Source organism: Annulohypoxylon maeteangense (assembly GCF_022496945.1).
Source record: "Annulohypoxylon maeteangense strain CBS 123835 unplaced genomic scaffold GGS22scaffold_2, whole genome shotgun sequence".
Taxonomy (NCBI): domain Eukaryota; kingdom Fungi; phylum Ascomycota; class Sordariomycetes; order Xylariales; family Hypoxylaceae; genus Annulohypoxylon; species Annulohypoxylon maeteangense.
Window position 1 is genome coordinate 959,446 of NW_025953249.1, and position 26,585 is coordinate 986,030.

General features: G+C 48.5%; 11 protein-coding genes across 11 annotated transcripts; 2 read left to right on the top strand and 9 right to left on the bottom strand.

The window, feature by feature from the left end:
- Window positions 1-471: 471 nt before the first annotated feature.
- GGS22DRAFT_63564 (uncharacterized protein) lies at window positions 472-3,634 on the bottom strand. The gene is made up of 2 exons (XM_047967622.1): window positions 2,455-3,634; window positions 472-2,403 (listed from the first exon to the last, which is right to left on the bottom strand). The coding sequence occupies exons 1-2, from the start codon at window positions 3,439-3,441 to the stop codon at window positions 625-627; spliced, it is 2,766 nt and encodes a 921-aa protein (XP_047822667.1). The 5' UTR covers window positions 3,442-3,634; the 3' UTR covers window positions 472-624.
- A 3,202-nt stretch (window positions 3,635-6,836) lies between these two features.
- GGS22DRAFT_63580 (uncharacterized protein) lies at window positions 6,837-7,341 on the bottom strand. Its single transcript, XM_047967624.1, has one exon. The coding sequence runs from the start codon at window positions 7,145-7,147 to the stop codon at window positions 6,875-6,877; it is 273 nt and encodes a 90-aa protein (XP_047822668.1). The 5' UTR covers window positions 7,148-7,341; the 3' UTR covers window positions 6,837-6,874.
- Window positions 7,342-8,012: 671 nt separating this feature from the next.
- Window positions 8,013-8,563, bottom strand: GGS22DRAFT_152490 (uncharacterized protein). Its single transcript, XM_047959690.1, has one exon. The coding sequence runs from the start codon at window positions 8,369-8,371 to the stop codon at window positions 8,138-8,140; it is 234 nt and encodes a 77-aa protein (XP_047822669.1). The 5' UTR covers window positions 8,372-8,563; the 3' UTR covers window positions 8,013-8,137.
- A 349-nt stretch (window positions 8,564-8,912) lies between these two features.
- GGS22DRAFT_63576 (ATP-dependent protease La) lies at window positions 8,913-12,859 on the bottom strand. Its single transcript, XM_047967623.1, has 2 exons — window positions 9,353-12,859; window positions 8,913-9,289 (listed from the first exon to the last, which is right to left on the bottom strand). The coding sequence occupies exons 1-2, from the start codon at window positions 12,575-12,577 to the stop codon at window positions 9,131-9,133; spliced, it is 3,384 nt and encodes a 1,127-aa protein (XP_047822670.1). The 5' UTR covers window positions 12,578-12,859; the 3' UTR covers window positions 8,913-9,130.
- Window positions 12,860-13,124: 265 nt separating this feature from the next.
- GGS22DRAFT_63591 (uncharacterized protein) lies at window positions 13,125-15,214 on the bottom strand. The gene has a single exon (XM_047967625.1). The coding sequence runs from the start codon at window positions 14,848-14,850 to the stop codon at window positions 13,402-13,404; it is 1,449 nt and encodes a 482-aa protein (XP_047822671.1). The 5' UTR covers window positions 14,851-15,214; the 3' UTR covers window positions 13,125-13,401.
- GGS22DRAFT_63593 (P-loop containing nucleoside triphosphate hydrolase protein) lies at window positions 15,188-17,645 on the bottom strand. Its single transcript, XM_047967626.1, has 2 exons — window positions 15,445-17,645; window positions 15,188-15,391 (listed from the first exon to the last, which is right to left on the bottom strand). Exon 1 carries the CDS (start codon window positions 17,517-17,519, stop codon window positions 15,579-15,581), a length of 1,941 nt encoding a protein of 646 aa, XP_047822672.1. The 5' UTR covers window positions 17,520-17,645; the 3' UTR covers window positions 15,188-15,391; window positions 15,445-15,578.
- Window positions 17,646-18,282: 637 nt separating this feature from the next.
- GGS22DRAFT_152494 (uncharacterized protein) lies at window positions 18,283-20,283 on the top strand. Its single transcript, XM_047959691.1, has one exon. It carries the CDS (start codon window positions 18,893-18,895, stop codon window positions 20,138-20,140), a length of 1,248 nt encoding a protein of 415 aa, XP_047822673.1. The 5' UTR covers window positions 18,283-18,892; the 3' UTR covers window positions 20,141-20,283.
- GGS22DRAFT_63625 (uncharacterized protein) lies at window positions 20,196-20,707 on the bottom strand. The gene has a single exon (XM_047967628.1). The coding sequence runs from the start codon at window positions 20,550-20,552 to the stop codon at window positions 20,250-20,252; it is 303 nt and encodes a 100-aa protein (XP_047822674.1). The 5' UTR covers window positions 20,553-20,707; the 3' UTR covers window positions 20,196-20,249.
- GGS22DRAFT_152499 (SWIRM-domain-containing protein) lies at window positions 20,284-23,170 on the bottom strand. Its single transcript, XM_047959692.1, has 3 exons — window positions 22,769-23,170; window positions 22,129-22,685; window positions 20,284-22,077 (listed from the first exon to the last, which is right to left on the bottom strand). The coding sequence occupies exons 1-3, from the start codon at window positions 22,884-22,886 to the stop codon at window positions 20,716-20,718; spliced, it is 2,037 nt and encodes a 678-aa protein (XP_047822675.1). The 5' UTR covers window positions 22,887-23,170; the 3' UTR covers window positions 20,284-20,715.
- Window positions 23,171-23,409: 239 nt separating this feature from the next.
- Window positions 23,410-24,758, top strand: GGS22DRAFT_152500 (electron transfer flavoprotein, alpha subunit). The gene is made up of 2 exons (XM_047959693.1): window positions 23,410-23,840; window positions 23,943-24,758. The coding sequence occupies exons 1-2, from the start codon at window positions 23,529-23,531 to the stop codon at window positions 24,687-24,689; spliced, it is 1,059 nt and encodes a 352-aa protein (XP_047822676.1). The 5' UTR covers window positions 23,410-23,528; the 3' UTR covers window positions 24,690-24,758.
- GGS22DRAFT_63632 (nucleotide-binding domain-containing protein) lies at window positions 24,719-26,566 on the bottom strand. The gene is made up of 3 exons (XM_047967629.1): window positions 26,155-26,566; window positions 25,615-26,073; window positions 24,719-25,560 (listed from the first exon to the last, which is right to left on the bottom strand). The coding sequence occupies exons 1-3, from the start codon at window positions 26,440-26,442 to the stop codon at window positions 24,748-24,750; spliced, it is 1,560 nt and encodes a 519-aa protein (XP_047822677.1). The 5' UTR covers window positions 26,443-26,566; the 3' UTR covers window positions 24,719-24,747.
- Between the last annotated feature and the right edge of the window lie 19 nt (window positions 26,567-26,585).

Consider the following 26,585-nt stretch of genomic DNA (forward strand, 5'->3'; position numbering starts at 1 on the left):
ATGAAGCCCATATGTCTCTGCCACAGCACAACATCGACAGCTCATAGATATAATTGTTGAGATCCCCATCTCGCGCCACCATCAGACGATGCCATACGCCATCGACCGATATCCACTCCTCCTCAGCTTCTCAGTGCATGGAACTCACCGCGTGCGAGCGTCTACCAGTAAACGACCCTTGAAGAAATCCACAAACGCCGACTCGAGTCTATCAAATACCCGTGCAAGTCACACAAACACACAGAAAGTTCCCCGGCTTCTTCTATGTCCTCGATCAAGTATTTTTGCTAATGCTTTATTTCCTCCGCGACCTCGGTAAGTATCTCCGAACTGAACATCCCATCCCCATAGCCATTATCCTCGTAAGAATTCGTTTTTTATGAGACATATTAAATAATCGTTAAATGAACAATATGGTAACGATGCTTCTATTTGTACACTTTGTGTTTTTTTCATGCCCATCCGCCAACCCAATAGATGTAAATGCCCGAGAAAAATTCATAAAACAGGATATCCTAAAATAGCATCCCAAAATTGCATTATGCATAAATGACTCCGTGCGCCGCTGTTATATGTATCTCAACAGCTATTTCCAAATGCGCATATCTCTCAATCGCAAATTTCTTAGGCTTGAGATGCCACATTCGTCGTCGGGGCTGTCGTGTTGGGCTCTAGGTCTTCGTCTGAGAAGTTTATATTTTGAGGAACGTAGCTGTCGTATTTCGATCCGATACCCGTCAGGTCGGATGGAACGTTATTAGGTTGGAACTCGGCTGTCCTAGACGGTGATGCTTCTGTTTGTAGCGCTTGTATATCTGTACTGTCGTGTGTATAATGATTTGATACTTCAAATCCTCCATCTTCATCTGTAGGAGGCCGGATGACCTCGTGGGTTTGGTTAGGTGCTAGGATTACGGACGTTCCTGCATCCCCTGGCTCATCGAGTCGTGTTACTCCAATTTGTCCCCAAGCTTCATTCTCGCCCCGTGGTTGCGAAACTTCCAGAGTTTGCTCTTCAGCCAGCGCAGCCTTCGTCGTAGGACCGTCAGCAGGTATGACAGCTTCTGTATTGTCGTCAGTGAAAGGTAAGGCCTTTTCGACGTCCTCGGCGGCTACCTTAGGCGGCTTGTCGGCGCTAATTGCCAACGCGGCTTCTTTCGTCTGGTTTTCACCACCAGTCGTCCGAGTTTCTTCCGCCGCTAATTCATTCAAGTCTCGTTCCACTTTCGCGACTACGTCTGCTGTCGAACGCCCTTCTCTTGGGGTATCGGCCGTATTCTCTTTCGGTTCCATGGCGTTGGTAGTCGGATCTGTATTGTTATTGAGCCATGCGTCGCGTTGTTCAAAGTAATGCGGACTAGGCATGCCGTGGTTACTCGGTAATGATCTAGGCGGAGATCGTCCCCTCGATGGGTAGTAGAACGGATCGTCGGAGAAACCTGGCGACGTAGCATGTGTATTACCGAAATTGGAAAATGACCAAGTATCTCGAGGCGGAATTGGTTTTGTTTGCAGATGACCGTTACCTTGATATCCGCCCACCGTATATTCTCTTAAAGAAAATCCATCGTCGACGGAAATCGAGGGTACCGTGTGCCTGTCATAGTCGTCATCGTGAGTGGGCTCGGGGAACAACCTTAGTAGTACGGTAGCTTGAAGTCGGACACGTGGATCCTCGTGCAAGCAATACTCCACCATCGTGCGATAGAAATCGGGGACTTCGATCTCGGGACTCAAACGAAGTGGGCGGCGATGCGCTTCCGGCTCGTCCTCCAACGTCGCGAGCGCCCACAATACCATTCCTAACTGGTAAAGATCAGATTTTACACCGATATACATCGAGATCCGCTGGTTACTATCGATGAGTGGAGTTGCCTCCGGAGGTTCCCATCCAACGGGGCAACCTCGTCTGTTAATGTCTATAATTTTTGCGTTGTCTTCGTAATCGATGACAATGTTAGAGAGTGTAAGATCGCCTTGTACAAACCCAGCTTCATGAACGTCCGATAGGCCCTGGATAATCTGCCTTGCCCACTTCTCTCGAAGAGCCCACGGCAGGAAACGGCCTTCCTCTTGCGAGTCGTATATCACGTCAATGAGAGCACCCTTCTCGGCATAGTTGATGAGTAAGCCCTTGACGGACTCGTCTTCATCGTCAACTACCACACCATGAAATTCGATAACGTTGCGGGAGAATCGCAGGGAATTGAGGGCGTTGACTTCGTAAAGGAACTCGTCTACTGTATCTGGTCCTGGGATTTCTTTCTTAATGAGCGTCTTCCCACCGACACGGACCTTGTAGACAAAGCCTGACATGTGAGAGTCGAATACGAGATCTCTCTCCCTGATGCGTTGACAATTTAGATGTTGAATCATGCGGACGGTGGGATAATTTATGATCTCCTATGAAGCTTATCATTAGTATTTGTTAATATATTAAAAAAGAGAACATACGTTGACGTCTTCTACCACATGCACGTGCAATCTTTTATCTGTCGTTTGTAGCTTAAGATTGGTGACTGTCGCGTAGAATTGGATGTCTTGGAGGCTTTCCCGTATAGCTTCGTAGATCTTGGCACTCTTCTCCCTTTGGAATTTGATATGTAGTAAATCTTTCTCTAGAGAGTCATCTGGGGCATTTCGGTAATCTAGGGAGATAGTTACCCGTCTCCATACATATTCATCTTCGCGATATGTGACGAAAAACTTTTCTCTCCTAGATTTATCTCGAAAGTGCATACTCAGATTAAGAATCCATTTTCGCTCCAATTCGTCATTAATGAGTGCATCATACTGAGACGTCGTAGTAGATTGGCCATCGATAGGTGTTCGAGATTCGGCGCGGCTGATTACCGGTTGGAGTAAATCGCGATGCTCCGGGATCGCATCCGGGGCTGCATCCTGAGCCGTATCCGGAGCTATGTTGGCAGTACTGGCATCTTGCAGGCTTAAGAAGTGTTTCTCGTCGATAGGGGTCTGAGGAGTCGATGATTTTGGTGATTTCGGCTGGGAGACCCCGGTGTTAGGGCTAAGCGAGCCCCGGGCGTCGTCGAGAAAGTCGGGCGCACTTGAGCGCGGAAGAGGCTGATTCACATGGGAAACACTGCGCTGAACGCGCATGCGTCTATCAACAGAAACGGCCCTACGTTCCACTGGCGTGGGTTCGATGACCTCGAGCTTCTCCCTCACTTCAGACTGTTGTCTCTTCCAGGTCTTAGCGCGGGGCAAGCCCGGGACCACCTTTCTCGAAACCCTGCGCAGTAAGCCCGAGCTAGGTGTTGAATCTAGAGACGCCCTAGATTCTGTTTCAGGGTTCGTTGTCGGGGATGTTAGCGCATGGTTGTTGTCCTTCCCCAGAAGCTTCTTGAACATGTTAGTTAGTCTACCATGTTCGGGCGATGGCGGGGGTTCATGCGACGGCAAGCCTGCCTGTGCTGCCATGACGGCGGTGTTAGAATAAAACAGTGCGTTATCGTTCAAGCTTCATGGACCTGGTCTGTTCTGAGATTTCCGCTATCGAAGGAATATGGAACGAAGGACTGTGCTGAATCCGCAGCTATAGCTGGCGGGGCAGACCGTGCTGTAATAGCGACGTGTTGTCGTGGCAATGGAGAACTCCAAGTCGACGGTGGTCCAAGTTCGACCCGACTTGGAGATTAGAGTGTATTGAAGATTGGAACAGACTGCGAGATTGTTTAAAGGGCGGGGAGAACAGATACAAGAAGCAAGGCGTAGCGGACCCGGACCAGGCAGCTGATGCTGTTGCTATGCGAGATATAATAAGATATGTAATGTATGTAGGAGGACACTAGACTAGGTATGTAGTCATGGGCGGCTTAATGCAAGCAGACCCAACGTCGAGGGGTCGAGGGGTCAAGAGACTAAAGGGAAGCTCGATAGGTAAGGCTGTCGAGACCCTATTGGTAGGTAATTGGCGACGACGGTGGTGGCTTAGATGTGCCGACATTCGACATTTGACATCGACATGGGCGACGAGATATGTGTATGTGCGTATGTGTGTATGTGTATGTAATATAGATATGTATGCCCAGGTGCGTATGCGTAGCGTATGTGTAAGTGTATTGATGTATTGATGTGTATGCGCGCGTGTCCCTGTGCTGTGTCCCTTGTCTTTCTGCTTTCCGCTTCCTGATTTCCGTTTTCTGCTCTAGTCTTCACAATTATTCTCAAGAACCAGGTATAATTCCGCGGCGTCTAGCTGCTACCTGTCTATGTAGACGGGATGCAGGAGATATGCAAGCTGAAGTTATTCTAGGGAACTCCGCTTTCGGGGTACAGGACGATATAGCCATTTGAAAGTGACACTTGGTTCGAAGTAATTGTAAGAGAATAAAAACTTTTTTGAGCGAATATAGAAATTGGAGGCGGACCGAGTTCTACGAAGGACCATTGAGGTTGCACCTTACCTTGCAGCAACCCTGGCTATCCTGCCTTCCCCCGGTACGTAAGGGTACAGGATACTAGCGATAGTAAGGTATTGTACCTGGGTACTTGACGTATCCATGTTAGTTGTACAAGCTGTTCCCGCGACGAACAACGCAGCACAAGGACCAGAGACAGGCACTGGCGTTAACTTATCTTATCTGACTATGCCGAGAAAGGATTAGCGACATAGATGTACTGCCAGCAAGTTGTGATATTGCCATGGACCAGGGTAGTATCGGCCTGGTTATTTTTTTTTTCTTTCTCGATGATCTCGCGGGGCTACAATTGATTTTCTTCTCTTCTTCAAGAAAATACATACATCATCCATCATCGCTGTATAAGTAATTCGCATTCCTTTTTTATTCCAATTCGGTTCGCATATGTTGTCGCTTATCAATTGTGGACGGATGAACCCGGAGCTTATAGAATTTTCCTTCAATGGCAGTTCAAAGCTGTTATAAGAAGCGTGGGAGGTAGTCAGACGTGGTATGCAAGGTTGTTGCTCTTGTGGAGTATTGTCTATAAATCTGGTGGCCTAAGACAATTTGGGTGGTGGAGAGCGCTGGGCTGGCTGGGAGATCTTTTTTTTCTGTGCCAATTCAGCTTCGTCGATATGTCGATATCAAACCCCTTCTCACATCCCTCCCTCCAAAACTGGTCATGCCGCCATGGTCCCTTTTCCGCTTGGTGGGGGTTCTTCCTAGGCCTTTCGCTAGGCCATTCAACCAAGTCGGGAAAATCAGGATGATTCATTGATGTGTTGTACAAAGATGCTAGTGGTCGATCCCGAAAAGAGGGGTGTCTGGGACGAATACCTAGGAGAAGGAAATAGGGAATTATACAATCGTATAATCGTACAATCCAGCTTACTTGGTGGCTTTCGTGGCCTTCTACGTATATCTGCGTATATCTACGTATCGCATGACCAAGTTTCCATTACATAGTACAAGCTCTCGAGAAGTCGAGGATCATCCAGGTATGTATACTTATTACTAGAGGTACTAGACAGGTAAGTGAGATTGATACCCAAGTGTCTCAAGACCCTGCTTGCGATGACTTAGTCTATCCGAAGACTAACCAAAGACTAACCTTAGAACCGACAACTAGGTATTGTACAGTACATGGTCTATACTCTATAAGTACTAATTATCTCTTGGAATATACGTCAGTCGAAATTCTCTATACAAAATTGAACGAATGAAGAGAAAAACAATTAGAATTGGCGAGTTATAAATTGCATCAAACACATGTATGACTTCACATACACGTGGAGCCATCTAAGCATGAATCCTTCCTATATCTGCAAGCATGCTAAACATTGGTCCTATAGATACACCGCTATCCTATTACGCTCACCGACTTTACATACAATCTCTACTATGCGTACATGGCAACAAGGCTTTACCTTTACCGGAGTTTGGTAAACAACCCTTATGCCCTATGTACCTACATGTGTCTACATATGCTACATATGTAGATAAGTTCCCGAATGCAGTTCGTAACTTAGGTTCCTATACCATTCCCAGGATCTTCCTGACTTCGCCTACTTTGACAGGTCATAAATTTAGAATAGCATTATTCCTTGACGGTCGCCCTAACCGCGAAACCGGCCCGGAACCGAGCTAACGCAAGAGTTATCCGCTTGCCAACATCGACGGCTAGTCATGTGGGCCAACGAAGCACTAGGTATACATATCGTAGCTAGAACTTACTGACATAGCAACAAGGCAACACAGCAACACACAGAGTAAACATAGCAACACAGACACATACACAAGTACTAACACAACCCATACGTAATCGAAAATGCACTACTAGATGCCTATGGTTCATACGGTTCGTATGATAATATAAAAATATATAAAAAGGAGATGACGTGTGAGAAATAAAACGGACCCTAGAGGAGAAACGAACCGGTTCACCAAAGCGAGTTCGCCAACCTACATGACATCCTGCAATCTGTACGGAATGACACCCATATAATATACGTATGGTCAGCTCATAAGTCAGAAGTTAGAAGTGTTCTCGAAAGTTCACCCAACCTCTCAGTTCCTCACATCCACCACATCTACCACATCCCCCTGTCGAACACAACCGGCGATGCGTTGTCCAAGGGGGTTAAAAAATGTCGTCAGCCCACGCTAGGTAGATCAACAGTTTAGGGCTGGACCCAAGCCAAGATCCCGCTTTCTCGATCCCTCCCGTCCCGCAAATACCTACCCGTATACATATGAGATTATTATCTCAAAAGCCGCTTGAACATCTATACGTACCTCATATATACCTACAATGCTACATACCCTACGTAACTGTATATGTATACATAATATACGTGCCCCCCCTTTCTCCCCGTGGCCGAAGAGAGAGAGAAGGGAATGAAAAGTTGTATGCGCTTCCCTTCCCGGGTGCTACCCAATCTAAGACCACGTTAGCCCAGGTGGCCGTTGGAACCACGCGACTGCGCTAGGAGTGCTACCGCTATCGTCACCGGGAGAAGGTGTCGAAGGAATTGGGCAGCGATGCGTGCGATAGCTTCTAACAACTCTCTTCGACCTACATACCTAGAACAACATCCCATGCTATCCATGGATGTTATGTGTGTTAGAGACAACAGCAATAGCGGGAAAATAAAACAACAACACAGACACACACGTCCGAAAGCAAGGCTTCTGCTTGGAGACAACTGGCTGCCAATGCGCATCGTGGAAAGTAAGCACCCAATAAAGTCCCGTTCGCTTCTACCTACATACCTACCTCCTACCTTCTCTTATTCTCCCTGCATGACGACAATCCTGTAAGATCCTCGGCGCCTCCAATTCGCGAATCGCACGCAACGCTGCACGAAGCCGCTCCTCGACCTCCCGGGACCTTACTGATCGTCATCTGGCCTCACCTGTACGGAAAAATCTCATTTTCCCATCCCCCATCGTCGATGTCTCCCTCTCACCTCTCACTTCTCACCTCGCACACGCGCGCGCACGTACATGTCAAACCCCCTTCCCTCCCCCCTCTTCCTACGCCTCAATGACGATCGCAAAGCATCCAAAGTGCACAAAAAAAGCCGGAAATCGATCTACGGGTACCTACGTTAAGTGTGACCAGAACGGCGCCCGCGCGAAGGATGAATTAGGCTTTTCGCGTGGGAATGCCCGGGAAGCACACATCAGAAATAAAAGAAAAAAGATCGCGGCATCTCGCCCTGCATTGGCTCCCGCGGGCTGGCCCTGACGCTCTCTCCCTCGCCTCGTTCTCCAATCGATTTCGCTGGCGTCGCTATAACCCCCCATCATTTATTAATTACTCCAAGTCATACATACCTAGTACATCCCGTAATTATTTCATACCACCTGCGTAGATAGGTACCTACATACATGATTCAGCGTATTCTCGGTATCATAGCCCGTACAAGCCCCTACATCTCCCCCAGAACTCCAGCGGTTCTCGAGCAACGCACGTAATGGAGGGAGGTCCGGGTCGGGCTTTTAGGCACGTAATCGGCGTAAATTGCAACGGGGGAACGTTTCTCGGCTGTCCTCGTTTATCGAGGTGGTCAGCAGAGCACATGCCACCTACGTACCTCATACCGATATCCAAACATACCCATACTAAGTATTACATATAACCATAAGCAAGCAAGCACGCAAGCAAGCAAGGAGCCGAGAAAAGAAAAGACGAAAGAGAGAGCCGAAATTCAGAGGAATTGACTTCTGACAGTAATACCGGACCAACGTCCGAAGGACCCAATCCCCGAGCCCTCAGCTGAATAATGCCTACATATATCCAACGCACCACACACCACCGTACCTCCGACCCGAGCATGCGTGCGTGAACCAAACCCGGCATGAATCGCAGGGTCCCCGACGCAACGGAAGACGTAAGTGTAGAAACTCAATGCGACCACCTGCAGAAGGCGGCAGACGGGCATGTAAGTAAGTATCTTCACCAGGCATTTTACCCTACCTAATCTACCTATACCTACCTATGTACATATCTGCCTACAATGTCATTTACCCTCCGGCTCCAGCACAAGGAACACAACGTACTTGGCACCTCCAAGCACCTCCATCGAAAAAAGGGGTCCAGTCACAAAGCCGTCTCGGCGGGGCATGTCACTAGGCAGTGCTTTGATATTCTGACACGTTGCCATGTACATACATACCAAGCGGAATCTTCGAAAAAATGTAATTTCATCATTTTCCCATCCCCTTCTTCTTCAAGCAGCTACATATCTACCTATCTAGACATGTAAGACGAGTGGAATAAGTAAGAGAGGAGAAAGCAGCAAGCGAGCGGAAACACAAAGACAAGTTCCGGAGCGCTCCGCCATCTATTTCCCCCCATTCCACCATCTGCAAGAGAGAGAGGGAAGAAGAAGTACGGGTTAACGTAGATCGTATGATACAAAAGTGCAATGCTTCAGAAAAGAGGTGAGGAGTGAGGAGTACATTGTGTAAGTATGTATGTGGTTGGTTAGTAGTTAGTGGTTAGTGGGTTTGGATCATGGGCTTTTTTCCATCCTCCAAAGCCGTTTCGTCGAGTCATTGTCTTGCCGCCTAAACGCCCGTCTGATGGCCCAATCCCGCAAATGCATTACTGTTAAATGTCTATAAAATATGCATGTCGACGATGGGGCTGTGGGAATGCCGTGGGAGTGTACCAGTCACTCCGATCTCCGCCTCGTCTCCTATTCGTCTTTTTCGCTCTCCGCTTTAGCGTCGTGCTCCTTCTTCCATTCGCAGATCTTGCATCGATTCGCTTGTTCCCGGTCCAGATTGGGGAAGACGAGGTCGAAGACTTCACCGTACCAGTTGGCCGGACGGCCCTCGAGACCCTCTTTGATGTTCTACATGATAATGTTAGCTTGAACCGTAACATTGGGCTATAATTGCTGGCTTGGGGCACCCACCTCAGGAAGCTCTAGCCAGTCGGACATATTATCCGCTGGGAAGATGATCATCTTACAACCAGCCCGCCTTGCCGCAACCGTCTTCTCCCGCAGACCTCCTATCCTAAGAACTTTACCGGTCAAGGTAAGCTCGCCAGTCATCGCAATTGTGGGGTTGACTGGGGCATCTAGTGCCAATGATAAGAACGATGTCGCCATAGTGATGCCAGCTGATGGTCCGTCCTTCTGCACTGCCCCTTCTGGCACGTGTAGGTGAATTTTGGCCTTGTCGAAGAAGTGGTTGTCGGAAAACTGCTTAGCCATAAACGCCTTGGCGAAAGAATAGGCGATCGAGGACGACTCCTTCATAACTGTCTTAAGGTTACCCGTGATCTCCAGGCCCGCGCGGCTACTGGGTCTCAATGCAGACTGCAGAATGGATTCTATGTACATGGCAGAGCCGCCTAGTTGGGTCCACGCGAGACCCATCGCAACACCAGGTGGCGTCACGTCGTACAGACGGTCGGAAGTGAATATGGGAGGACCAACGTAGTCCTTGAGGTTTTCCTTGCTGATCTCAACATGAACCGAATCGGGCACCTTGAGGGCTACACGCGGCTTCTCTGTAGTTTCTTTCTCGGATGCCTCGGGAGAGGTTGAGTCCTGTTCCTCCCTCTCTTCCTTCTTCTTCTCCGATTCCTCTAATGCTGCCTTGCCATCGTCCGTGAGAGCTGCAGACTCGGGCAAAACATCCTCACCTAATTCTTGAACAATCTTCAGGGCTGACTTGCGATAGACCTTTTCGATCTGCTTCTTTAGGTTCCGAACGCCCGATTCGCGACAGTACGACTTGATTAACTCATCGATAGCCTCGTCCGTCAGGATAACATCGGCCTCCTTCAATCCAGCAAGTTCCTTTGCTGCAGGGGCGAGATATTTATCTGCAATTGCTCTCTTCTCGTCGGAAACGTAACCGGAGAGTCTGATGACTTCCATACGATCCAAGAGGGGTCTGGGTATCGTGTCGGTCATATTTGCTGTGCAGACAAACAAAACCTTTGAAAGATCGACGGGAACATCCATGTAGTGATCTAGGAAAGAATTATTTTGCTCTGGGTCGAGTAGCTCTAGGAGAGCCGAAGAGGGGTCGCCTTGATAGCCTCGACCAATCTTGTCAACTTCGTCGATCAATATCAGAGGATTTTCAGTTTGGCATTTCTTTAAAGCTTGAATGACTCGTCCGGGAAGGGCGCCGACGTATGTCCGTCGGTGACCCTTGATCTCGGCCACATCCGTGAGACCACCTACACTGAATCTGTAGTATTGACGATTTAAGGCCCTGGCAATCGACTTGCCTATACTTGTCTTGCCAACACCTGGAGGTCCCACGAAACATAAGATTTTGCCTTCAACAGTACCTCTGAGTTTACCGACAGCGATAAACTCCAAGATACGATCTTTAACATCCTTAAGTCCGTAGTGATCCTCATCTAAAACCTTCATCGCATTTTGTATTCCAAAGTTTTCGGCGCTTCGCTGTCCCCAGGGGACTTGCGTTAACCAATCCAAGTAGTTCCTCGTCACGTTGAACTCGGAAGCAGCAGGTTCGAGATGAGCGAGCTTGTTAATCTCGTCATCAAACACCTTTCGGACTGCTTCGGGCATAGCTAGCTTGTCGGCCCGCTCCTTGAATTTCTCAACGAGTTTGTCCTTACCGTCGGACTCGATACCTAATTCGCGGCGAATGCCCTTCATTTGTTCCATCAGCCAGTATTCTCGTTGTCGCTTTGTGATTTTCTGCTCCACGTCCTTCGTAATTTTCGACTGGAGCTGTGCATTCATAAGCTCCTTCTTGAGAACCACTAAAGCCTTTTGCATTCGATCCTCGACGTTTAGACTTTCGAGAACATCTTGTAGTTCCGCTGGTTCTCCGGCAGATACAGCTGCTGCGAAGTCTGCTAATTTGGCCGGTTCCGACATGACGTTTCCTGAAGACTGGCTCATAGAGAATGTTGATATTTGATCTCTAAATAAACTATTCATCGAGGCGACTTCTTTAAACACGTTGACAATTTCGTTTGTGACCGCCCGAATAACTGGACTTTTGGGATCGAATGGTTCTTCAGACAAATTGTCCACGTTGACTAGGCTGACCGGGTACTTTCGTAGGAACGACGTAGGTTCGTATTTCTCAGCCGTACCGTCACCCTTTTGGGCCACAGCGCTCTCTTCAAAGCTTGCGACTACATCACCCTTCTTCTCTGTTTGCGGTTCCTCTTCTGTTTTTTGCGGTATCGGTTCAGGGATAGGCTCTGGTTCGGAATCTGCCTTCTTAGGCTCGTTGGTGCTAGGGGGTATAAGAGTGGATAGTTTTATGCGACGGTGGGGATATAGAATAGCCGTGAGACTGTTCTGTTCTCCGTGTACTGGGAATGCGCTCGTAACTTGGGCAAAGACGCCAGTATCGTAGACGTCGGCCGGGTCTCTAATAATATCCTCGTCGGCATTTTCATCCTTGAATAAGAATGCGCCAACATAAGGTTGACCTCTCTTAATCATCTCTAATATGGCGGCTGAGACGTGGGGGTCCTTGATGGTGATTGCCTTGTAAAAGCCGGGAAATAGAGGTCGCTTCGCTATAGGGATCGCCATAACCTGGGGGTATACGTCGGGCACTACAGGTTTCTGCAGCGCCTTGTCGGCCGACTTACGACCTTTTCGGCTGCCGTCTCCAGGCGCATCATTACCTGACCCGGATGATGAACCTCCTGCTGCACTGCTTCCCTTTCCATCCTTTCCCTCTTTGCCGTCTTTAGCATCTTTAGCATCGTGCGATTCTCCTTGACCCTTGCCAGACGGCGGAGGTTCCTCATTGGAGCTTCTCGCCTCGCTTACTTCCTTTTTAGATTCTTCTGCCTTCTCTACCTTCTCCGCTTTCTCCGTCTTCTTCTTTTTCTCCTGGTTTGCTTTCGCCTCTTCCTCTGACAATGGTTCTACTGGTCCATCGAAGAAGTCGCTGTCTTTTTTGTCTTTCCTTCTACTAGCTGAGGTAGAGAAGCTTGACCTTAACAAGACGCCATGTGTTGAGGGTATCGTCGGCCTGGAGCACGCGATCGTACTTTCGGTGGATCGGCTGGAGGTATTTATTGAGTAAAGGCGGGATACGAAATGGGGACGAAGCCTAGGCGCAAAGTTGGAGGGCGCTCTTACGGCAACTTGCCGCGCAAAGCGTTGTCGACACAGCATTGTTAAGAGCTCTCTCTAGCGGTAGAGGGAAAATATCGGTGGAGGGGTGATGATGATGATGATGACGGAATCGGAGGGGAGCAGGGAAGTGGAAGCGGGTCGTTATACAAGACAAATTCAAAGTCGCAGAAAAAAACCACCAGTTGAGATTAAAAGGAAAGAGGTGGCGATCTAAAGTACAGAAATTGCGGCAAAAGGCCTAAGGGAGAAAATACCCATTGCCCTGCCAAAAACGAAAAAGTGAAGGCGGTTTCTACTATCGTCTTAATAATTCTATTGGAGCTTGGACCCGGACTTATTTTCAACAAAATACATCATCGCTTTCTAAGCAGTTAAGCTAATTTTTTTGCACTAGCACTAGCTTCACTAGCCACACTTTAATCGGAGTATTATTGAAAAAATAAAATTGGGTTCGTGCCGAGTCGTGCCGAAGGCAAGTGCCACCATTGATTCTGTGGCTGAACTGTGATACCTTTTGATCATTGTAAAGGGGCATTCAAGGTTCAAGAGAAATAGATGCACCTTCCACGGTGGAATTAAACATCAATATAAATCGAAGAGGAGATTTTTATTCATCAAACTCTTTCATATGCAGGATTGATTGACCCTCTAACAACACATCTGTAACCACCTACTATGCGACACCCATACGCCAGCCATGCATTCATACAGATTTCCTAACTCATTCCTGTCGTGAATCCTGCAAATATCCCCAAAGCAAAATATCCGCCAGAACCATGCCAATGCTACTAACTCCAACCATCAATAAACGCCACCAAAGTCCAATCATGAATAGCTCAAACTATGCGAACTTGTGCCTTAACCTATTCCTTATTCAACTCTCTCTGGGAACCATTAGGAACTTGGTTAGATGGCTCCTCATAGCCTCGAAGTAAATTATAGCCTTTCGTTCGACGGTAAGCCGTCTTCTCGGCGCTCCTTTGTTTGATCTTGCGCTGTTCCTCTACCCATGACTTGTATTGGGAGGCCTCGTCGTGTTGACCTTGTTGACGTAGCATCGATAGGGCGGCAGCCTTGTCCTTTTCGGCAACTTCTCTCATTGCCTCATTGATAGCGTCCATCATCTCCTTGTATCGCTCTTCTAGACTGGCCGTCTTTTTCGATGGCTCGGTTGCTCCATGGCAGAGACGACATTCTGCTTCAACCTTCGGAGCATCAGGTCCAGATCTGCATTTCCACCAGCCGCCCTTTTTAACGCGGAATTCAAATTGCCACTTGGGATTGGGTTCGTGCCACGTCTTGTCCCACTTCGGCTTATCATCCTTCAATTCCATTGCCTTCTCCAGCGCGCTGAAGGTATTGGAGAAGCTCGTCCATCGAGACTGGAGGTCATCTCCTTTCACCGGTATTTTAAGAAGGGGAAACCAATCCGGTATATTGTCATTCTGCGGTTTGCTGGGAGAGGGTTGAAATAGGAAGGGTGCTGCTGGTAAAGACAACCCGGATTGAGACGGTTCGGCCTTGATTACGCTGGGGAGAGATGTGACTCTGGCGTTTGAGCCCTTAACATCTTCTAAGCCCGCAGCCACAGCCTTGTCGAAAGGAATAATGTACATCTTTGGTGGTGAGCCGAGGAAATACAATTGGCTGTTTCGAGGTATGTCTGTATTTGTAGATGATCCATCTGAACCAAGCAAGCGCTCTGTTTTTGACGGCTTTCGTGGCGGTTGTTGGCTTTGGTGCTTCAGAAACTCAGAATAGTGGCGTCGAATAGAAGCATGGTTTTCACAACCCTCGAGGCTCGCAAATGAGTAATACATCCGTCGCATTTCCGCAAAGAGGACTTGGTCTTCTTGGGAAGATACCTTAGTGTCGTTATCTTTCTCCTTGTCCTTATGTGACTCTCTCTCGTGCTCGATTTCTTTTGCCTTGGTACAGGCCAGTCCCATTGCTTCACAGAGAGCGATAGACTGTTGAATATGCTGGTCCGTAAATTCCTCTACATCGCGTAATCCTTTCCCAGACGCTCTCTTAACTTTGTCCAGGTCCAATCGCGGGACGGGAGGTGGAGGGAATGTTTGCCAGCCATCTAGAATTGGCACTTCAGTATGAAGGGGACGCGACTGAGTAATAGCGTCTTCAGAAGGGGTGTTGGGGAAGTGGTATGGGGCGTCAGACGCCGATCTAGTAGGATGCGCATGGTAGTGGCACGCCGAAGTAGTGACTCTACCATTGGAACTAGTATCGTCCAAGTTTATGGAGAATTCTGCGCATGATTTACGCGTGGTATCCCTGGCTTCCATCTTCATCATGCCTTCCCCCCCACTCTATACCAATTTGCCCGTGGCGGGAGGAAAGTGCGTCGATTTGATTTATAGGGACATGGGAAATTTTGATGAAGGAACGAGTAAGGAAGGTATTGGCTGTTAGGGTACGAATTGAAGAGGCGCCGAAGGTTGGGAACAAGACGCGGTTGGCGTTAGAACTAAGTTTCAAACCAATAGTACTCCTTATCCCATTATTCGCCGTATGTGCGCCCAGGTTGAATAAGTGGAAGATAAAGATTATCTTAAAAGTCGAACTATTGAAGGTTGAATGGAGGTTGATGTAATTATTAGAGAAGGGGGATTGTATCTCGGTGATATTCACGAATATGGAAACTCAACTTAGCATATCCGTGAAAGTTTGGGGATTATTTTTTAAAGGTGTAGTACGAAATGGAACGAGACGAAATGAAAGTGCATAAGGGAATGAGGGAATGACAAGAACTGTGTGGATAGTTTACAGTTTACAGCTGCAAACTGGATGAAATTGTCCTGTAATGTTGGCAAGTGCCTAAAAATTGGCCGCACACTAACCGTCAAAAATTAGAAGGAACCTTCCTTAATAACAGGACTCGTACGAACCGCATTCATTCCAAGTTGATATCAAGCCGCCTATTAGGCCGCCCCAAGCTCTTGTTATTAGGTTGACATAAAATAAGGGCGATTTCGTCAGTTTGCGTGTGTGAACCTATGACCTTGTGACCCTGTGAAAAACATCACGCTAATAAAGGTCCAACAACTACTTTTTCTCGTTCTTGTATGACTTTCTCCTTCTCCTGTGCCATAATCTGCTTTCGTTCCTTTCGCTTTCGATCCGCATCAAGGGTAGCAAAGCGTCCTCGAGCGCCGTGTCGCAATTTCGTTATCATATCTGCAGCTTTTCCTTTTGTAATATCCTCCGGTTTTAGTTTGTCCCCTTCCCCTCGCATCTTATTTAGAAATTCCAGTTGATTATCTGTAGGTGGCCCGTTTCGCCAGTTTTGGTACCTTGAGATAAGGTAATGGGGATAGTGTTCTGATGCATACTTGTCGCTCCCATGTACAGCATCAATCAAGGTGTGTGCTTGGAGTAGCTTTCGAGGTTTAGCAAACGGTGACTTTGATAAATCCTTGGGAAGAGCCCGGGTCTCCCAAGCAACGAATTTATGCGTGTCTAATTCCGTTGATTCCCTTTCTAGTCGAATAAAAGTCCCAGACGGCCCTGACAGAATCCACTTGGTCGGACCAACTTGTACCCACGCATGCTGGCTAATCGATCGGATATGCCTCTCTCCAGATGTGTCTGCTATCAAGTCGAAAACCGAGTCATAGTCGACGAATGTCACTTTTCGGGCTGGTTGGCTCTCGCCAGTTTCTCTCGTGCTTTTTAAACGCTGCATATCTGATACGGATGCTTTCTCGAGTAGCTCGGACGGGTCAAGGCCGAACAACGTAGGAGTTGTTACTATGCCGGTAGAGAGACTGGCTACCATGTCGATGATATGGCAATCGGTCTTATCTGGATGAAGTCGCATACCCCTTCCTATCATCTGTACTAATAAATTGCGCGAACGAGTGGGCCGTGCCAAAATAATACAATCGATGTTGGGGATGTCCGTTCCTTCGGTAAAAACGCCACAGTTAACTAATACCGGAAATTCTCGGTTTTTGAAGGCGTCAATGAGTTTACTCCTCTCAACATTCGGCGTCTCGCCGGTCACAAATCTGGCATCGACACCAAACCGATGAAAGGTCTCAGTCAATCCATCGATGTGGGAGAGGTCCACACAGAAAACCAAGGTAGATTTTCTACCCGAAGCTTTTGCGAGCCAGCTACGGACGGTTACTTCATTAACTTGTTTGGTATTCACAACCCTAGATAATTCACGGGTGTGAAAATCACCATTGGCAGCGCTGCCAACTTTCGAGATATCGGCTTTCGTCTCGACGGTGGTGAAGATGACGTCCGACAACCACTTGTCTCCTATCATGTCGACATAGTCCTTGTGATACACTATCTCGTCGATTGCAGCGCCCAGCCGTAACCCGTCGGTTCGAGAGAAGGTCGCAGAAACGCCAACGAGTATAGGGGAGTCCTCCTGTTTTGTATCTAGACTGAAGTGCTCTAAAGTTCTCAAGTACTGAGGAGCAACTATATGGTGAGCTTCGTCAACAAGCACAAGCTTAAATCGGTCAGGATTGAACTTCTCAATGCGTTCTCCGGAATTGATACTCTGAATACTGGCAATTGTGATGTCTGCAGATCCCGAGGCATGCATATTTCCCATCTCAATTTCAACCTTCTTGAGTGGGTACGCATTGGCACAGTGCCTTGCTGCTTGTTCCACGAGTTCTCTCCTATGAGCTAGAATCAAAGTCTGGTTAGCTTCATCCGAATCAGGCTTGATCCGGTCAATCAATTGGGTGAAGATGATAGTCTTCCCAGCACCCGTAGCTAGCGATATTCCCAATCTTTTGTGGCCATTATTTACAGAAGCCAAGACGGATTGAATACATTCTTCTTGATAGTCACGGAGACTTATTTTCTGTAATGTGCGAGTGGCGTCGGAGGCGTAAGTTCTGATTAGAGGCGAAACTTTTGTCCGATGATAACCCTTCACTAGCAAACGACATATAGATGCCTTTGAAGATAGCCATTGCGCAGACAAGGGCGGCATGGCATATTTAATGAAAAACAGGATGGACGTTGAGACAAGATTTGAGGCTCGTGTTGAAGTTTGGAATTAAAACTTCTTCTGTGGAGTTGAGCAAAAAACGAGGAGACGGATAGGTGATTAAGTGATACCCTCGACTTGTAATAGAGCGAATAGATATCCCGGTAAGGAGTAACTGAGGCAACATCGACTTTTGCTTCGCATATTCACCCAAAAGTAAATAACTGAAGTTATCAGGGGATATATTTTCTACCTCTTAGTTTGTATGTATTGACTTACGAAGTTCGTCGCTTCATAGAGTTGTTGAGTCCTTTGATATCTGCTGGATTAGATATATATGTCTTACGTCAAATACATCAATACAGGAATAACTACTACTTACTTAACGGGGCTTTGCACATAATGCTAACTCGGTAGAAACCCCGATATCAATCGTAGTTTCTCAATTTCTTCAATCTCTTTTCACATTTAATGAACATTCTGCTTTAAAATTTGATGAGCATCTCATCTCAATCCTAGCTTAGCAAAATCAATCAGATTCAAATTTCTATAAGTCACGTCGCGAACCCCTTTCTAACCGAAATATTCAAAGTTGGTCAAGGATTTTCCTGATGATGGAAATCTCCATTTTCGATACGCCCGAAAGCTACGGATAGCTACATATACACTTCATCCGGTCTCCTACATGAGTCTCAAGGGAATAATTTACAAATAAATAATCCGGGGAAATATAACCCATACCCCAACCCCCAAATATGGACCTAGGAAACGACTCCGAGTACAACCCCAGCAGCAGCGACTCCTCCCCCCCCGCCCAGCGGAAGCGGCAGCGGAGACCAACCTCTCCCCCATCCGCCCCAGCTCCAGCCCCTAAACGACAAAAAGGCGTTTTCAACCCGCAGTACCTGCACCTCCTAAACGAGGACATCGCCGACGCAGCATCCGGGCTCCCAAGTGAAGCGACAACCCCCACCTTTCCCCTGAACGAGCTCAAGCCCACCCAACTGGGCGCTGTATCCTGGTCCGTATCGGAGAAGCAAGCTTTCTTCGTCGCCCTAGCACGTCTAGGCCGCGATGACGCAGCCGGAATCGCTTCGCGGATCGGGAGTAAGAGTGTCCTCGAGGTGCAGCAGTACCTTCACTATTTATCCGCTGCGGACCGCGCCCGGCGTTCTGAAAGTAAACGGCGCCGAGACATCGGGCCGCTAGCTATTCCCTCAGCCGTAGAGCTTAGTGCGGAACTCACGGTTGCTTTGGATGCGGCGGCCGATGCGCTCGCCCTGCGGCAGGAGACGTACGAGGCGTCGCTAGAGCAGAAGCGTTGGGGTGGGCGATGGCTCGTGACGGAGCCGCTAGCGCAGGTATTCGCGTCGCGGATGCGGGCGCAGACGAGGGGGGAAACCGATCCGTCTCACAACCACTCCGACCTCCCACCCTTCGCAGAGCTATTCCACCTCCGCAACTGGCTCAGGCTTTCGGACCGCGTTTTCATGAATTCAACCGTAGAGGACGGGAACTGGCGCTTTGCGTCGGGTGAGCCCGAGGCTAAAGAGCGCCCCGCGATACGGGCCACGGCGCTGGCGGATTTTCACTCGCTGACGCTGAGTATTACGAGGCGGCTTATGAGCGCGGCGTTGTATGTAGCGAGTTCGAGGATACGGATGAAGCGTGCGAGGGACCCGACGCGGCATAGTGCGCTTGTGAAGAAGAACGATGTCTGGGCCGCGGCAGCGAGTGTGGGGCTGAAGGAGGGTAGTCGAGAGTTTTGGGCGCGGGCTGCGAGGAGGTTGAGGTTGGATGTAATTGATGACGAAGACGAAGGTGACATAAGTGAAGAGGGAGAGGGGGATGATGAAAATGAAGTGGAGGAGGATGAGGATGAAGACCTATCAGAGGAAGGAGAAGATCAAGATATGGGTGTTGACACTATATCCGAAGACGACATAATTGAAGCGGAAGAAGCTATCCCCGGCATAGAAGAACAAGAACAAGAAGACTCTGGTTACGACATAATGACCTACGACGCCGTCGAAGCCGCCCTCGGCTTCCCAAACCCCAACACAAATCCAATAAGCGACCCCCTCGACGAACCAGGACCTACCTCCAAGTCCGGATTCAGTACCACAATCGACTCACCCCCCACCTCCGACTCCGACTCCGATGCCACCTCAGAAACCTCCGAAATCAACGATCCAGAACATCAAGACCCAGACCCAGACCCAGACTCAAACCGCCCACCCTCGCCCCCAATCGACAGCGCCCTCCTCTCCGCCGATCTAAACGAAGCCCTAACCTACAGCGCACTAGACTACATCCCGACCTCGCGGTCCAAGCAAGCGCTCATCCACCGCCTCAAAGCGGAACAACACCTATGGGCGGACGCGGACGCCCTCGATGCCGCGACCAGCGCGGCTGAAGAGGCGCGTTTATGGGGTATGCTACGGGGTGAACCCGCCAAGTCCGAGACCGAGTCACCTAAGCCGGACCCGAGGCTAGTTCTAGGTAGCACTGGGAAGAAGTCCGGCTTGGAAGATCAGGGTGAGGATTGGAGGGATTGGACGGAGTATTACAGCGCGTGGGAGTTTACTGCGGAGCGGAGTCGTTTGGAGAGTTACGATGACTGAGGCATCATAATATACCTACCTACAAATCAGGGAGGTGTTCGTATATATCCCACTTTCGAACACCAACTAGAACTTACTCTTGCAACACCCACCTAATTAGTTCAAATAATCACCTCAAAAAAAAGTTCAGTAACCAGAAAAACAGCCTTTTCCATTTCTCACGGACGTGTCCTAGGTATTTATGAGGGTACCTAATCGATATGATCTTATCTCGCGTTATGGTAATACACAGCCCTTTTCGCAGAAGAGCATCAATAGAGCTTCTTCCCCTCCTTTGCCTACCCCCCTCCTCCTCTGCAAAGGAAAAACGAAGAATAAAAACAAAGACGAAGAAGTGCAAGATAGTTACCCTTTTTCTGGAAGAGCATACATACATAGCAAGGACCGGTTTGCGATGTGTCGAATTTCCCATGACGCCTCCCCGGAACAACGGAAGAAAAAAAACAGCTAGCGGTAAATAAGAAAACTGCGTTTGCCCATTCCATTTCCCTTTGGAAGCCTGGTTCGCCGCGAAATCACATTCAACCGACTCTTCTATCGCGCGTAAAAAACTCCAAACCTGACCTGGATGTTGCTTAGGCTTCGTAGCTCTTGATGTTACCGTCGCTGCCGAGTGGTTGGACTGAACTTAGGGAGGGGGCGGATGTGAAAGTTAAGCCGTTGCCGTCTGTCTTGATATCGGCGCCATTCACGCCCGCGCGCAGGCCGGCCTGGGTTTCCCTCACCCTCTTCTTAAACGCGAGTCGGTCCAAGAACAGCTGTTGTCTGCCCCGCTCCAACTCACGCCGTTCTGCTTGCAAGATGCCTTCCATTTCGTCAAAGAACTTCAGCTTCAGCTCCATCTTTTGCAAGGTCACATTCACAGCGGCGGAGAGTAATCTGGTCATCTCTCGCTCCTCATGAGAAGCCAAGCCACCTGCACGTGCACCCATAGCGGCGAGTGGTATGCTAGCCAAGTTTGACACCGTTGTGCTTGTGTTCTCTTGGTTGCCGTCAATCTCCATCGAATCACCCTCCTTTTCCTTGCCTTTACCATTAACCTTGGCCACTTCGCCACCCTCAATCTTGTTCCTTAAACCTTGTTGCAGCTCTTCAACAGACTTCTTCGCCGCTGCGGCTGTCGTCTTAGGATCCGCGAGGCTAGCGAGAAATCCGATAACGGACATCACAGGGTTGTCGGCTTGGCTGAAAGGAAGGTGACCGCCGTGCTTTCCTAGCATAGCGAGGCCCGTGGGAGCGTGGATGGGGGCTTCCGTTTCGAGATATTTATCTTCGATATCTAGTTGGAGGAATTGTAGGACACATTCTTCCCTGGTTCGCGTGCCTACGTGCTCTGCTATTTCAGCCCAGTCGTCATCGTATCTTTCTAACGCCTCGAGGAGACGAAGAATCTCAGCATCTGTCCACGGGGCCTCTCGGTCAGGGATTGTTGAGTAGGTCTTGTTCTCCATCTTGATAAACTGGGTGTTTGTCTGGTTGCTAGGTATTCTGCCCTCCAAGTAGCAACTAGGGCAAACATCATACTTGGTCTTGTTTGCGGAGTTTGCCTCTGGCAGATGATAGTAAACTCTGGTGCAATCGACGCCACAGTTTAGGCAGTGGACTTTGACAACAGGCTTGGTTAGATTTTCATCGGCGGTTGGTGAGGTAGCGCCGTTAGTTGTGGCCTCGCCATTCGGTTTGTTTTCGTTCTTGTTTATCTTCGTACCCTTCGCATTTGCTTCGTAGATGTTGCGGCCGATCTCAAGGTTTCGTTCGCCGGCAGCAGTTGCAGCAGCAGCAGCTTTTTGGTCAGTGTCATGGATCCTTTTACCTTCGAGAACAATAGGATCGGCTGAAGGTTGCCAGGGCTGAAGTCCGCGCGGTGTATCGCAGATAACTTGGAAATGACCAGTGAAGGGTGGCCCAACTTGGGACGGGCGTTGATCCGCATCAACCTGGAGTATGTTAGATATGTAATTGTGGCGAGAAGGGTCAAGCGAGTTTACTTGGTAGTTAATTAGTCCCCATTGTTCTAAGAATGCGTGGACGCGCATGATGGCGCAGACATCTCCAGCCAAGTTCCGTCTGCAGGCTGTCACAGTTAAGTATTCGACAGGGTTCAGGCGGTAGGTATTGATCATGAAATCACGGTAATCCTTGTAGACGGCTGGGGTTTTACTTCGGTTTCGACTGTTGAAAAATTCGGGTAGAGCCTTGCGTTCGATGCTGTGGATGGCATTCATATCGAACCAGGTACTGTAACTCGGTAGGACAATAGCGTGGGTTTGGGAGATGAGATGTTCGCGCGCGGCATTCTCGATACTTTCCTTTGACTTTACTTCTTGGGCACCATCAGCACCGGCGGCTACTTCGTCACCATCTTTTTCTTGTCGTCCATCGGCCTGAGCCTCGCCCATTTCCTCGTCATCCTTAGCTAATGTAGTTTCAGCAGGCGGCGCGGGAGGGGCATCGAGTGGGTTATCTGAAGTACCTGCAGGAGCAGGAGTAGTGCTATCTTGCTTAATGATCGGATCAGTCGAGGGTATTTCAGACATCTGCACATCTAAAGTGCCGCATTAGCATATTTAGATACGAGATAGAAAGACAATCATAAAGGTGGTCGTAGTCGCATTCTTCGGGGCTTACCTTCAGCTGCTTGCGCATTCGATGTGTCAGCTTGTAGAGGAGGTTGTGCTAGAATGAGGTTGCTACCAGGTGTAGCTGCATTGGCTGGTGAGCCATAGCTGGCGTGTTCGCCATCCATCTTTGTGGCGAAGGATTATTCCGACTAGTGATTGATTGAAAAAGGGAGAGATTGGGTGATTATAGGGCTGTTGATGAAGCGGACACGACGAATCGCAATTATCAAGAAATTAATTAGGATAGATAATTAGCGAGTGACGAGAATGAAATTAATGTGCGCCTCTGTATTCGTCGGGGAGGATTGATGAATCTCTTTTTATTATTTCATTGAATAGCGTCGATGTGTCGATGTGTCGATGCGATGAGCTTGGGTCGACCGCGTGTTTGGAGAAATAATTTGGCGCGACTTAGAAGAAGAACTGCAGGTGGGTAACGGAAAAGCATTGAACTTTAGGTCAGCCTACTAGTCTACCTGCACCTGGTCAAAGCGTCACCCGGAGAAGAAAAGCTTGGCATTATGGACATCACGTGACCACAATACAGAAATGATCCACCCAGCCACCTAGGCTGCTAGGCTGCTAGGTATATATGTACCTATGTACCTTTTTGTTGGCCCGCTTTTACCTCGAACCGCGATCGGCCCCGATTTATACCTCGGTGTGGGCCGCGAACAGCCGAATTCTATTCCATGTCGAAGACTTAGACGAGCTTCAATTCATTTTCGAGGTTGCTGAACTTCAGTCGCAGAAGAGCATAAGTAACAATGCTTTTCCCCATAGCGACAAGGACAGTTATTAGAAGCGTTGGCGCTCTGCCACGCTCCGCTTCGGCCTTTTCGAGTCCTTTTAGCAGCCCCTCGGCTCTCCGAAGATTATTGTCGTCATTAGCAGTCTTAGAACAGCGCGATGGCAAGCTCAACCACGGCTCCCTAAGCGCAATCACGGCCGCGAAAAAGCTAGGCGGATCGGTACATGGCTTCGTTGCTGGGAGCAACATTAAGGCTGTCGCGGAGGAGGCGGCAAAAGTAGAAGGCGTGGAAAAGATAATCGCAGTAGACAATGCTGCTTACGACAAGGTGAGGAACGAAGAAAATCAGCCCCTCTCTAACTTCCTGCTACTACCTAATACCTATTGTCGAGATCCATAGATAGATAGTTAACTAACCCTAATGGTATAGGGCCTACCCGAGAACTTTGCGCCTTTGTTAGTCGAAAATATCAAGAAGGGCGGCTACACACATATTATTGCAGGACACACTGCCTTTGGGAAGAGTTTGTTGCCGCGGGTCGCCGCACTCCTCGATTCTCAACAAATATCAGATATTACAGCCATCGAGAACGAAAACACTTTCGTCCGTCCGATATACGCCGGTAACGCCATCGCCACCGTCGAGTCTTCCGATCCCATTAAGGTCATTACTATTCGTGGCACAGCCTTCCCCGCTGCCGAAACACAGGGCGGTTCTGCCGCTGTCGAAGACGGTGCTGATCCCAACGTACAAATATCTGTAGAATGGGTTTCCGAAGATCTTGCTAAGTCAGACAGACCAGACTTGGCAACCGCTGGCAAGGTTGTCTCTGGAGGCAGAGGTCTCAAGTCGAAGGACGACTTTGATAAAATAATGCTCCCACTTGCGGACTCGTTAGGCGCTGCCGTTGGAGCTTCTCGTGCAGCGGTAGATAGCGGATATGCCGACAACAGTCTACAAGTTGGCCAAACCGGCAAGGTCGTCGCTCCTCAACTATATATGGCTGTTGGTATTTCCGGTGCGATCCAGCACTTGGCGGGAATGAAGGACAGCAAGGTAATTGCTGCTATTAACAAAGATGCCGAGGCACCGATATTCCAAGTGGCAGACGTGGGCTTGGTTGGGGATTTATTCGACAAGGTACCCGAGTTAACAGAGAAGCTGAAGAACTCGTAGTTATATAAGACTTAAGTACAATATGTTACAATAACCCGGGAGGGAAGTTTTTCAATTTTCATATGGTCTTTGCTGCCTCGGTCATTTCTGTCGCGCTTAGAAATTTCTCTCTTTCTTTTCCAATCCAACTACCCCGTAATTTTTCTGCCTTATTTATCCTCTGCCAGTCATCCCAATGAATGGCTTTGCTTTGTCCAACCTGTACCCCTTCCCGAAGGGCCTCCCAGCCGGCGTTGTTTTCCCCTTCCAGGAATGGAACACCGGCGTTCCAGTCGGAAGCAATTGCATCCCCCGTAGAAAATGCGTCCTCCATAGTTGAGGCAATGACACCCGTTGGGCCTCTTTTGACCCAACCTGCACAGTAAACTCCCGGCACATGCGACCTTTTCTGTTGGTCATTACTCTCGTCGCTTTTAGCTTGTAACACACGACCCATCCCATCGTTGTCGATAATTCCGTTCCTGTCATTGAATGAGATACCCGCCTTCTCAAACCCCGGTAAGGCGGCGGATTTGTAGCCAATAGAACGAAACACTACAGAAGAAGGGATTTCTACTCTTTCCCCAGTGCCGGAGACACCTGTAGATGGGTAGAAAGGCAATACCATAGATGTCTTCTCAAAAACGGTGCTGTCTACGTACCTACCAGGCCCAGCGAGGAATTCTGTCGGTGATAGACAAAAGTCAAGAGACCATTTCTTCGGTGCAGAATCGAACGGAGACGCGGAGCCTTTGACGAGTATATCCATAAGCCTTCGCGGAGCTCGGGGCAATGCCGAAATTTGATCAGGGATGAGAGACCTCTTGACTTGACGAAAACCAACCCCCGGAAGATTCATCAACTCTCGGACCTCCTTGATTGTAAATGCTGCCTAAAAACAGAGTTAGATATCAAGTCTCGTGCATTGTAAGATAGGAAGACTTACCTGCATCGGTCCTCTTCTTCCTACGATATGAACTCGTTTGATACGACTCTCTGACAAAGCCTGAATTGCAACTTCGGTGATATCTGTTTTTCGCAGTACGTCCACATCCTCTAAAAGCATCCTGGCAACGTCAAGAGCAACATTGCCCTGGCCAATGATGACGGCTTCATCTCCTCTAGTGAGGTTAGGATCTAAAGAGGCAAATTCTGGTAGGCCATTATACCAGCCTACAAACTCTCGAGCTGAATAAATTCCCTTTAATTCAGATTCTCCCGGAATGCCGAGCTGTTTGTCCTTTGATGCACCATAAGCAAAGACGACACCGTCGTAGTGACGCATCATAGAATCCAACGGTACTGTACATCCGCCGAAGTGGTCATCTGCGTTGCCGACGGCGACATTTCCAATAAAGGTGAAATCGGGCGAACTGGCAACTTCTTCGAATTTGGTTTCACAATTCTATTTTCTCAAATGATCAATGATTTAGTTACATGGACAGAGACATAGGAGAACATGAACATATTCTTATGTCACCCATACCTTTACTTCGGGATGATCTGGCGCAACTCCGAACCTTACTAGACCGTATGGTACGGGCAATGCTTCATACATGTCAATCTTCGCTCCAGGTAATCTCGACATAATCCGATATGCAGTATAGAAGCCAGCCGGACCTGAGCCAACCACGGCCATCCTTGGGTGTTTGCCATATCGATTTGAAGTTGGAGTTGAAGTCGAAGTTGAATAAAAAGATATTCTAGAGGCGAGTGGCATAGGGGCTTTGCGTCGACATGTTGCGCAAAGCCACGACTTCGTAATAGAAGTCATGCTTCAATTTGATACGCCACACTTTCTAGAAAATATCAATAAGAGTTCCTATTGCATTTCTTAAAAGACAACCTTGAAGGGTATACCTAGGTATGTAAGTGAATAATTAAAGGTGAAGCAGTTGCGATTTCCCAAATCTTAAA